A 12,181-nucleotide genomic window follows, 5' to 3' on the forward strand; every position below is an offset into this window, starting at 1 on the left:
ATAGTTCTCATTGTGCTGAAATGTCGTTGTACAAAATTATTATATTCTTCTTCTTCTTTTTTTTTTTCTTTCAAATAGCCGTAGTTTACAATGTGCTGAGGTGTGTTAAATAATTACTGGGGCGGGATTTAGCTCAGTCGGATGAGTGCTCGTTTGAGGTGCTTGAATCGCAGGATCGAACCGCCTCAGTGGATCCATTCAACTGATTGGTTTTTTGTTTTTTATTTTTTCTTGTGTTGTTTTTGGGGGGTTTTCCAATCAGTGCACCACAACTGGACAAAGGCCGTGGTATGTGCTTTCCTGTCTGTGGGAAAGTGCATATAAAAGATTCATGCTGCATTAGGAAGAATGTAGCGGGTTTCCTCTGACGACTACGTGTCAGAAATACCAAATGTTTGGCATCCAGTAGTCGATGATTAATAAATCAATGTGCTCTAGTGGTGTCTTTAAACAAAAGCAAACTTTTACTTTAAATAATGACTAGTATATATTCATCTTTTTCCCTTTCTCTTGTGATATGTGACTTTGTGTTTCAGAAAAAAAATGAACGCAGGTCTAAACTTTTAAAGTCTGATCTACAGATTGGACAAAGCCTGTGACCTGTTGTCGGGCTCAGATCCAGGGGAAGGGTGTTTCAATGATGGGCACCCTTCCTCCGAACTTTAAAGTACAATTGAAATCCTTTATACAAAGCATTATGTTTCGTGTACTTTGGAATACCGTTAGGTGCCCTTTTTGGATGTTGCAATTCCTCCCCACCCCCTCCCCCCCCCCCTCCATTCCCTAGAAAAAAAACCGCAGTCCCATTCTGATTGTTTATATACTGTTCTGTTAACAATAAGTAGGGGATATTCCATTTCAAATATATAAATAATTATAGAATGAAATGAGACATAAAACAAAATAAGTGCACAATGTGTTGTTCCCACTCAAAGAGCATGGAAAAACCCGCACGATTGTTTTGATCGCGAAGCATTGGCCTCGGTGGCGTCGTGGTTAGGCCATCGGTCTACAGGCTGATAGGTACTGGGTTCGGATCCCAGTCGAGGCATGGGATTTTTAATCCAGATACCGACTCCAAACCCTGAGTGAGTGCTCCGCAAGGCTCAATGAGTAGGTGTAAACCACTTGCACCGACCAGTGATCCATAACTGGTTCAACAAAGGCCATGGTTTGTGCTATCCTGCCTGTGGGAAGCGCAAATAAAAGATCCCTTGCTGCCTGTCGTAAAAAAGAGTAGCCTATGTGGCGACAGCGGGTTTCCTCCAAAAAACAGTGTCAGAATGACTATATGTTTGACGTCCAATAGCCGATGATAAGATAAAAAAATCAATGTGCTCTAGTGGCGTCGTTAAATAAAACAAACTTTACTTTTGATCGCGAAGCACGTGGCGTGACGTGACGTTGCACCTGGGAAGATAGATAGATATCTAGTTTAATGTGCCCATATGCCACTAGGGTTTCGAACACGCCCATCCCTGACTCGGGATGGGGGGTACCTAGGAAGGGTGTGATTTGAAATTAGTTTTTGTGTACGTTGTTTGCACACTTCTCTATTCTTTCTTGTCTGTTACTGGAACACTAAATCATAACCTTGCTGTAACATTCTTTACATTGTGTAACGTTTCAACAGTGCTGTTGTTGTTGTTTAAATTTTAACATGCTCCAATACCACTAAGGTTTCGAGCATGTCTATCCCAAGTCCCGTCTCTGGATGCCAGAGGCCCGACTTGGGACAGAACTTTAAGGGACAATTTTGAATTTTTATTCTAAATCATAAAAAATAAAATAAATGGGCCAATTTAATTAAAAAAATTGAGCGCAATTCTAAATATTATTTACTATATTATATATGCTCTAGTCTACTACCATTTTGGTCGCGAATTGATCGGGCTGCCTAAAATTAAAAAAATATTACTTGCCCTAGGAGAAGGAAAGGTATTGGTGACATTGGAGGCTCAACCTTGCTCTTAGGAAGGCCCTGCATGACAATTATTTAAATTTATAAATAAAAATGGGGGGGGGGGGGGGGACCGCCCCCGGACAAACCTAACTCTCCCTAGGCCTAATCACCTACGCCTTAGCGTAAAAACCCTTAACTTCCGGTGCCCGTCCCACCTCCCAAACCCGACCCCCCCCCCCCCCCCAGCCTTAGTGCCCTCCAGTTTCGATTCTCCTCTTCTTCATGTCAATTATTATTTTATTCTTCAGTTTTTAATTCGTCTGGTGAGCCGATGTGAGTGAAACGTATTCGCCGATCCAGAAGTCCCGAGGCGCCTCTCTGTTGAACTCGAGAACAAAAACGTTACATCATCCAAAAGACGCTGTAACCCTTTAATGTATAAAAACCGATCGAGGGGGCAAAGAATAAAGAACATTCAGTCTCCCTCGTCGGCATAGGAGCAGCGTACCGCCCTATTTAATTACGATTTCTTTTTATTCAATATTAAAACTATATAAGAAAACAACACATTAAAAAAGAGCACGCTTATAACCTAAACTAATAATTTAAAACCCAAAAACATCAATTTTTAAAATTCTAACGTTATATACAATATATGAAGCAGTCACCGAGTGGGGAAAATGTTACTGCCAGGTAACACATCCCCCAACAGTCAACCAGGAGCTGATACCACTTTCATACACTATATCATCCCATCACCATTTATACAATATAAATTCACATAAACCAGACATTAAAATATACAATATATATCACCATTAAAAAATAAATATAAATTATTTATTTATTTAAAATACAATAAATTTTTAAATAAGGGAAACCACTCCCTGTGGTCACTGCGTATCTGCAGCAACAGAACATCACCACACTACCATGGTCAGCCCTAAGTCCAGACCTCTTAACCATTGAGCACATGTGGGACATCATCGGACGACGTCTCCAAGAATGTCATCGTCAGCCAACCAAATTGGCTAAATTAGGCGCCGCTCTCTAAGAGGAATGGGACAGGTTCCCCCAAAATGTTACTGGACGTCGGATTCGTGCGTGCTTGGCGAACCGCTTCTTTTTTTCTTTTTTTTACCCGTTACTAATGCAAATATCGAAAACGTCAAATTGACAAGCACCAACCCTGTTGCCTATCTATGTCTCCTCCGAACCTACATCACTATCCTGGCTATAGTCTTTAATGCCAATCCCTTGTCACTTGAGTGCTTGTTTTTTACCATTTATTAATATTGCAATAAAAATTAATACATCTCTGTTATATTGTGTTATATTTGAATATCCCCTACTTATTTTGAACATTATCAGGGCGGTACCCTGATCAAAACCCAAAGGGGGGGGGGGGGGGGCACTACTTTTTATAAACAAATGAAACACTATACAAATTAAAACCTGAAATGTGTATGCTATTTTCTGGAATAAAGGGGGAAAAAAGAAGTGAGATTATCAGGGGGGCAAAAGCCACCCCACCCCACCCCCCGGAGGGTACGGCCCTGATTATATATCATTTAAGTACTTGTACTAGCACCTGTGGTTTGTGTCCAGCCAAAAAGATCAACAAGCAACAGCTGGTCATTCTTGAACAATGCCGCTAAAGCCAGAAAACGTTAATAATTCCATCCCTGCTCTGGGGTCAGCATCGAACCGCGTTAGCGGACAAAGGTTTGCATTGAATTTGGTATGATCACGCGATAAAGGTTTTCTGCGTGCTGACGAATTGTATTTGTCAACATGCGGATCTATACGCTGGTTTTGGGGGGTTTTTCCATGGCAAAACACAAAGTGTAGAATAATAGCTGTGTACAAATACATATGTATAAAAACGATTAATAAAATAGTGTTGACTTGGCAATTCAGAATCATTTCATTTCAGTTTATTTCGTGCTTACATCCAATTAAGGTTCAAGCACGCTGTCCTGGGCACATACCTCAGCTATCTGAGCTGTCTGTCCAGGACAGTGGGTTAGTAGTTAGTTGTTAGTGAGAGAAAAGAGGGTGTAGTGGTCTTACACCCACCTACTGAGTCGTCAAAACTCGCTCTCGGTGGGAGCCGGTACCGGGTTATGAACCCAGTACCTGCCATCCTCAATCAGAATCAATCTAGGCCAACCTACGCATTAGTGGAATCGGAAATGGGTGTTGGTGGAATCGTGGGTTTTGCATTTCATCGAGCTTAAAATACAGGACGTTTTACATGGAGACTGGCCCACTTTAAATTAAACCCCCGCAGCACCCCTTAAATAAAATAAAATAAAAAAGTTTGTTTTATTTAACGACGCCGCTAGAGCACATTGATTTTTTATCTTATCATAGGCTATTGGACGTCAAACATATGGTCATTCTGACACTGTTTTTAGAGAAAACCCGCTGTCGCCACATAGGCTACTCTTTTTACGACAGGCAGCAAGGGATCTTTTATTTGCGCTTCCCACAGGCAGGATAGCACAAACCATTGCCTTTGTTGAACCAGTTGTGGATCACTGGTCGGTGCAAGTGGTTTACACCTACCCATTGAGCCTTGCGGAGCACTCACTCAGGGTTTGGAGTCGGTATCTCGATTAAAAATCCCATGCCTCGACTGGGATCCGAACCCAGAACCTACCAGCCTGTAGACCGATGGCCTGCCACGACGCCCTTAAATAATTCATGACAAGTTATTCGAGCTTTTTGCATATAAAGCCCGAGTACTCTGACCGTAAGAGAGCAAGTCGGACATTTGGACAGTTAAAAAGCTCTTTTTCAAATGTCTGTCTTGCTCTCTTACGCTCGGTGGATCCATTCAACTAATTTGTTCTCTCGTTCCAACCAGTGCACCACACCTGGTCAAAGGCCGTGGTATGTGCTTTCCTTTCTATGGGAAAGTGCATATACATGTAATAGATCCCTTGTTGCATAATGAGAAATGTAGCTGATTTCCGCTGATAACTACGTACGTGTCGGCCAACAGCCGATGGTGAATTAATCAATGTGCTCTAGTGGTGTCGGAAGCGTGTCGCAATAGGAGCAAACTCAGGACGGTTCCTTTCAAGACACTGATTTTTAGGCACTGTACAAATACCATTATATCAGCATTTTTACTGTTTAATTTAACGTTATAATTTTAAATTATCAGCTTTGGTAAAGATAAGTCTTTAAGAAATTATCTTTGTCATTCCGATGTCCTGGCTTATAATGCATTTAAAAATTATTTATTTATTTATTTTCCCCAGAAACAATAAACTTTAAAATAACTTTAATTGAATATTCGGATATAATTACGTATGAGTTTTTCGTTGTTAGGTTTGGGTTTTTTTGTTGTTGTTTTTTTTGTTTTGTTTTGTTGGGGGGGGGGGGGGGGGGGGGGAGAGGCGTAGCCTCGTGGTAAAGCGATCGCCTGATGCGCGGTCGGTCTAGGATCGATCCCCCTCGGGGGGCCCATTGGGTTATTTCTCGTCCCAGCCAGTGCACTACGACTGGAGTATCAAAGGTCGTGGTATGTGCTATCCTGTCTGTGTGATGGTGCATATAAAAGATCCTTTGCTACTTACTGAAAAATGTACTGGGTTTCCTCTCTAAGACTATATGTCAAATTACCAAATCTTTGACATCCAATAGCTGATGATTAATAAATCAATTATGCTCTAGTGGTGTTGTTAACATAACACACTTTTTGTGGTTGTTGTTTGTTTGTTTTTTCTTGTTGTTCTTGTCATTTTATACTGATTTCAAAGGATATCATATCATCCTTCACTGTTAAAACTCTTTAAAAATGACTGTACTCGATGGCGTCGTGGTTAGGCCATCGGTTTACAGGCTGGTAGGTACTGGGTTCGGATCCCAGTCGAGGCATGGGATTTTTAATATCGACTCCAAACCCTGAGTGAGTTCTCCGTAAGGCTCAATGAGTAGGTGTAAACCACTTGCACCGACCAGTGACCCAACAAATGCCATGGTTTGTGCCATCCTGCCTGTGGGAAGCGCAAATAAAAGATCCCTTGCTGCCTGCCGTAAAAGAGTAGCCTATGTGGCGACAGCGGGTTTCCTCTAAATTTTTTGTCAGAATGACCATATGTTTGACGTCCAATAGCCGATGATAAGATAAAAAAAATCAATGTGCTCTAGTGGCGTCGTTAAATAAAACAAACTTTACTTTTCTCTAAAAATTATATAGCGTATGTTAAAAATTATATGGCGTATTTCTTTACTGACAGATATCAATGAATGGAACCAACTATGCTCATTCTTTTGCGAACATTGTTTTATTTTTATTGTTTTGACCGTAAATAATGCAAGAAACAACTTGATTACAATTTGTCTAAACGTACAAAGAATGCACTGACGCCAGTAACTGATTCTTTATTGACAATCAATTATTAGCACGTGTCGACATACGTCAGTAAAATGATGTACACCAGTCAATCATATTTCACAGCTACAGACACGCCCTGATACGCGCTTTATAAGTCCATACACGGCATTGTCATTGCCTATTAAGAATCTAGAAGCCTAACCAAGTCGGAGCGTCAGGTTGGACATTAAACCTAAAGGTAAGTGCGGATAATAATTATCTAGAATAATGCTACAAAGTTATTAATATTTTATGGAATAGCACAGCACAGCACTGCAAAGCATTTTTTTTTTTAGCAAAACACAGCATAGCATAGCAATGCAAAACACAGCACAGAACAGAACAAAACAGCATAGTGATACGGTAAATATGCTAAACAAAATACACTCATATGTATTGAAGTTATAAATCTGAAGATTAAAGGGACACACCCTAATTTCTAAACACTAAGGCATATTTTTTTACTATTGTAGCCGTTTATGATATTTGAAATCATACTTTACTTAGATTTTATAGTTTAGATTATCAATTTTCGTACATTCGAAGTGTTTTTGGTCATTCTGGTGTTTTAATATTACAAAATGCATTTCTCATATTTTTGAAAACGCACGTGCGTCTGAGAAGTAACAGTTATGGAATCGAGTGTTAGTCTATTTTTAGAGGGTATTTCACCATTTTAAAGTCACAGACTCATGTTTTACTAAATTTTTACGTTATCCAAATGTGTTACAGGTTTGTTGATTAATTAAACTTATTGCTAATTTTCACATGTTCAAACTAGGGTCTGTCCTTTTAAAACTATTGCAGCAAACAAGCGTAATGAATAATTAATGAGCTCAAAAGTATCGTAATACAAATTATCTACCTCCTTTGTTTCCTGAGCAATGTTTTTCTTTATGGGTTTTTCGGTTAAGACGAGGCCACACGATACGAGTGCCTCGTACAAGAATATCCGGTTGCATATAGCAAATAGTAGTGTTTGTCTTGTTACAATCGGCTATTCTTGTACGATGCAATCATATTGTGTGACGTCGGCTTTAGCTGTATATTTGATACGACTGTAGCTCAGAGGTAGAACGCTCGCCTGATGGATGATGAATTATAGAACTGACCACCTCAATTCATCCGATGGGTTTTCCCATCCCAACTAATGCCAAATGTCGTGGGGAAAGCGCATATAAAATACCCTTTGCTTCTACGGTAAATTTATGTCCTTTTATTTTAAAAATTAATTAATCATTATTGCATAAATTTAAGGCTTCCAATACCCAGCTCAAAATTATTTCAATCCGGCATGAATTAGGTGATTGCAAATGTGGATATTTGCTGAATGAATGGATACTTTAAAAAGAGAGGTTTAAAAAAGTTTAAAGGGAAAAACCCCACAAACATCCTATCCAGTACTATTTCTCGTTCCAACCAGGGCTCCATAACTGGTGTAACATAAGCCGTGGTATGTACTATCCTGTCTGTGGGATGGTGCATATAAAAGATCCATTGCTGCTAATGGAAAAGAGTAGCCCATGAAGTGGCGACAACGGTTTTCCTCCCTCAATATCTGCGTGGTCCTTCACCATATGTTCGACGTCATATAACCGTAAATAAAATGTGTTGAGTGCGTCGTTAAATGAAACTTTTCCTTCCTGCCTTACTATAATAGTGTTATTTTTTATTTACGGGGGGGGGGGGGGGTTGTTGTTGGTTTTTTTTACATCTCTTTTACATGTTTTGCAGATGAAGATTTCAATCATCTTGTGTTTGATGATGGTCGCTGTGTGTGTCCTAGGAGAAAAGGACATACTCGAGAGAGAAAAGAAGGTGCCCACTTTTGTTCGTCTATGTGTATCTTTGGAAATTTAATAAAAAGAAACAGGCATTCTGAGAGGACTGCTAAAGCAATACATGTCCCTTGCTGAGCACAAAAAAACCCCATTTCTTACCTCCTAAGTTCAAGGATCATAATTGCGTGAACAATGATTAAATCGCCTTGAGAATTAAACTTGACCTGTAACAATACACGATAAAGCTATACACAAAACGCCAGCTTAATATTTTGAGGCATTGCAAAACAAAACAAAAATAATTCCGGAAATGTTAGTTTTTTCAAATGTTTAAGCTCAAGGGCCATAACTCTGTCACCCATGGGTAAATCGCCACGAAAGTCAAACTTGATCTGTAACAGTATATGACAAAGAGGATATGTGCACAAAAATTACTTGTTGATAAAAGCATAAGACTTTGCACAAACATACTATAGACATCATACAGAACATTTTAAAGATTGGGACGTGACGTAATCCAGTGGTAAAGCGCCCGCTCGATGCGCGGTCGGTCTGGGATCGATCCCCGTCAGTGGGCCCATTGGGCTATTTCTTGTTCCAACCAGTGCACCACGACTGGTATATCAAAGGCCGTGGTATGTACGACCCTCTCTGTGGGATGGCGCATATAAAAGAACTCTTGCTGCTAATCGAAAAGTGTAGCTCATGAAGTGGCGACAGCGTGTTTCCTCTCTCTCAATATCTGTGTGGTCCTTAACCATATGTCTGATGCCATATAACCGTAGATAAAACGTGTTGAGTGTGTCGTTAAATAAAACATTTCTTTCCTTTTCTTTTTTCTTTTGTTGGATTGTTATTATGTCATGGCAGACAGCTTTGAATTGAAGTGACAACTATTAGACTGAAGTTGATAGGGAAAGCATGTAATTTGCAGACATTGTTACTTGTTAATATTGGTTGCAATAGGGGCGGGACATAGCCAGGGTTTCTGCCAGAGGGTAAAACGGGTATGGCGCCATACCCAATTTTCTTACTGCATGATTTTCTTAACCCTAACCATAACCCATTTTCTTTCTGGAGGAGGCCTTATACCTCCTGTCGACTGCGTTTGCATTCATAACACACATTGTAAAATTTATATTCAATTCCATAGCACCATACCCAAACATTTCTTTCTGGCAGAAACCCTGATAGCCTAGTGATAAAGCGCTCGCTTGATGCGTGGTCGGTCTGGGATCGATCCCCGTCGGTTGGCCCATTGGCTGGTAAATCAAAGGCCGTGGTATGTGCTATCCTGTCTGTGGGATGGTGCATATAATTCATAAAAATATAGCGTGTTTTCTCTCTAAGACTATATGTCAAAATTACCAAATGTTTGACATCCAATAGCCGATGATTAATAAATCAATGTGCTCTAGTGGTATCGTTAAACAAAACAAACAAACAAAATATAGCCATGCGTCACTAAGCGTCCCGATTTCTTAATGGCGACTTAACCAAGATTCATGGCTCAAATTCAGTTTCAGGGCGAATCAACTGAACAAGATTCAAATAGTAATTGGATATAAGCACGAAAATGTATGACAATTATATCATCATTACCATCATCATTATTATTATCATCATATTTATAAGGTGTTATTATTGTTGCTATTGTTTCTTCTTCTTGTTGTTCATCTTACCATCATCATCATCATCATCATCATTGATTATTATTATTATTATTATTATAATTAATATTATGATTATTCAGGATTTGGAGGAAAAGGAGGTAGCCATCATTGAAAAGGTGCAACCAAGTTTACTAATAAAGCGAGTAAGACGGTCAAACCACCAGGCCCTCGAGGAGTGGAAGAAAAGATGGCGGTCAACTTATGCAAAAATTGTTAAAGACCATAAGGCAAAACGGGCAAAAGAAGCAGCAGAAACACTGAAAAGGGTCAAACTAGCAGCAGAAAAAGTGAAAAAGGCAAAACAAGCAGCAAAAAGAAAGGTGAGATTGATTCAATAATAATAATAATAATAATAAATTAATTAATTAAAGGGGTTATAAAGCCTTCGCCGTAAGAAAAAACAAACATTTGCTGTATAAAATAAATAAACAGAAATTAAAAGAGGGATAGTTAGTTAGACAGACAGACACACAGACAGACAAACAGAGACAGACACACAGACAGACAGAGACAGACAGAGACAGACAGATAGATTTGCATTTTTATAATTTAAAACTATTTATAATTTGGGCCATTCAAATGTTACATAATGTTCCAATGGGTGCTTGTAAGAACAAACGTTATATTGCGTTACAGTCTTACTCAACAGAGTTTTATGTGAATTTGCATTAATTTGCATTAATCTCTCTCTCTCTCTCTCTCTCTCTCTCTCTCTCTCTCTCTCTCTCTCTCTCTCTCTCTCTATATATATATATATATATATATATATATATATATATCAGGCCCGTACGCAGGGTGGGGGGGGGGGGGGGGTGCGATGGGTGTGTACGCACCCCCCCCCCCAAATTACTAAAGGTCCACATTTCTCTATTAAATTTAAATAACGTTACGTAATCGTTGTTGTTTTGAGGTGTTATTTTTATGTTGATTGGTCCCATCACGAGCAATTCGCACCCACCCATTAAAAATCCTGCGTACGGGCCTGTGTATATATATATATATATATATATATATATATATATATATATATATATATATATATATATATATATATATATATATATATCGACTGGTATAGCAAAGGCCGTGGTATTTGCTATCCTGTGTGTGGGGTGGTGCATATAAAATATCAGTTGTTACTAATTATAGGAACAGATCAGGCCCTTTTAAGGACCCCTTATAGGCAACCTAGGGAGACATTTCAGTACCAACTAGGTCCAACTAACGAGCTACTTTCGGCCTACAAAACTCTAGCCCGAGTACTCTGACTGTAAGAGAGCTAGACGGACATTTGGAGTCAGAGTACTCGGGCTAACTAAACTCCAAACCTATACATAGCTCCCTACCTTTCCATTCAGGCTGACCGTTCAAAATTGAGCCTATTTTCCTTCATCAAAAATGCGCACCCATTCTCTTTGGCTTAATCATACGGAACATTCCAAATTCCATTGCACAATACCACCCAACGCCTGTTACTGGCAACGGTCGGACTGCTGGTACTCCCTTGCATTAGAAGCAAGGGATCTTTTATATGAACCATCCCACAGACAGGATAGCACATACCTAGACCGCCCGCACATTAGGAAAGCGCTTAACACTGGGCTACGAAATAAGATGGAATTCAAATGAGCTCTAGAAAAAAAAAGGTTGAAGTGGGATATAATAATAATAATAATAATAATATAATAATAATAATAATAATAATAATAATGAAATAATAATAATTGTTATTAATTTAATTTAATTACTGCTATAGTTCACAATTATTATGATAGTACACGCATTTGTAGGATCATTATTAATGTTATTATATTGATTATTATTATTATTATTGTTGTTGTTGTTGTTGTTATATTGATTATTATTATTATTGTTGTTGTTATATTGATTATTATTATATTGATTATTCAGCAACTCATTGCACAAGCCAAGCATAAAGCCAGGAAACACCACAAACGAAAAAGGTTATCACACAAACAGAGAATGAAAATGCTACAGAAATGGCGGAAATGGCGAAAAGCAAAGGCGCTGAAGGCAAAGAAGATAAGAGAAGCGAAGTTGAGAAAAGCGAAGCAGGGAAATCCTTAAGAGGCAAATGGCGAAAGATATATCAGATAAATTCGCTCTGCAAATAAAACACGAGTATTAACGCACTCGATTTTGTCCTAATCATTTAGTTTTAGTTTTCTTTTCTTTTGTTTTGTTCTTTATTTGGCGCAGTTACTCGCATACATTGTGTATACACGCAATGAGTATACACATGCATATACATACACGTTTATTGTACATGTAGCCAGGGCAGTACCAACTTTACAAGCCAAGGTACCATATCATTCCATATAGTATACTGCATTTTTTTCGAAATGGTATAATATTGGCTTTGCTTGTGAAGATGGAACAGTATAACGTGTACACACAAAAAGGAAGTTGATGT

At 38.9% G+C, this 12,181-nt stretch overlaps 1 protein-coding gene across 2 annotated transcripts; it reads left to right on the forward strand.

Moving 5' to 3' along the window:
- The first annotated feature begins 3,490 nt into the window (after positions 1-3,490).
- LOC121377102 lies at positions 3,491-11,916 on the forward strand. 2 transcript variants are annotated; one of them, XM_041504990.1, is made up of 4 exons: positions 3,491-3,628; positions 8,028-8,111; positions 9,828-10,067; positions 11,659-11,916. In XM_041504990.1, exons 2-4 carry the CDS (start codon positions 8,028-8,030, stop codon positions 11,833-11,835), a joined length of 501 nt encoding a protein of 166 aa, XP_041360924.1. In that variant the 5' UTR covers positions 3,491-3,628; the 3' UTR covers positions 11,836-11,916. The 2 variants fall into 2 exon arrangements, with proteins under 2 accessions (XP_041360924.1, XP_041360916.1); XM_041504982.1 differs by lacking the exon at positions 3,491-3,628 and adding an exon at positions 6,426-6,492.
- Positions 11,917-12,181: the final 265 nt, after the last annotated feature.

Source organism: Gigantopelta aegis, chromosome 2, assembly GCF_016097555.1.
Source record: "Gigantopelta aegis isolate Gae_Host chromosome 2, Gae_host_genome, whole genome shotgun sequence".
In the NCBI taxonomy this organism is placed as follows: domain Eukaryota; kingdom Metazoa; phylum Mollusca; class Gastropoda; order Neomphalida; family Peltospiridae; genus Gigantopelta; species Gigantopelta aegis.

Bases quoted from the DNA above. Each gene is read 5' to 3' on its own strand.
- LOC121377102 (XM_041504990.1), top strand. From the start codon at position 8,028: ATGAAGATTTCAATCATCTTGTGTTTGATGATGGTCGCTGTGTGTGTC. The intron at 8,112-9,827 runs GTGCCCACTTTT...ATGATTATTCAG, and splicing joins TACTCGAGAGAGAAAAGAAG to GATTTGGAGGAAAAGGAGGT. The intron at 10,068-11,658 runs GTGAGATTGATT...TTGATTATTCAG, and splicing joins AACAAGCAGCAAAAAGAAAG to CAACTCATTGCACAAGCCAA.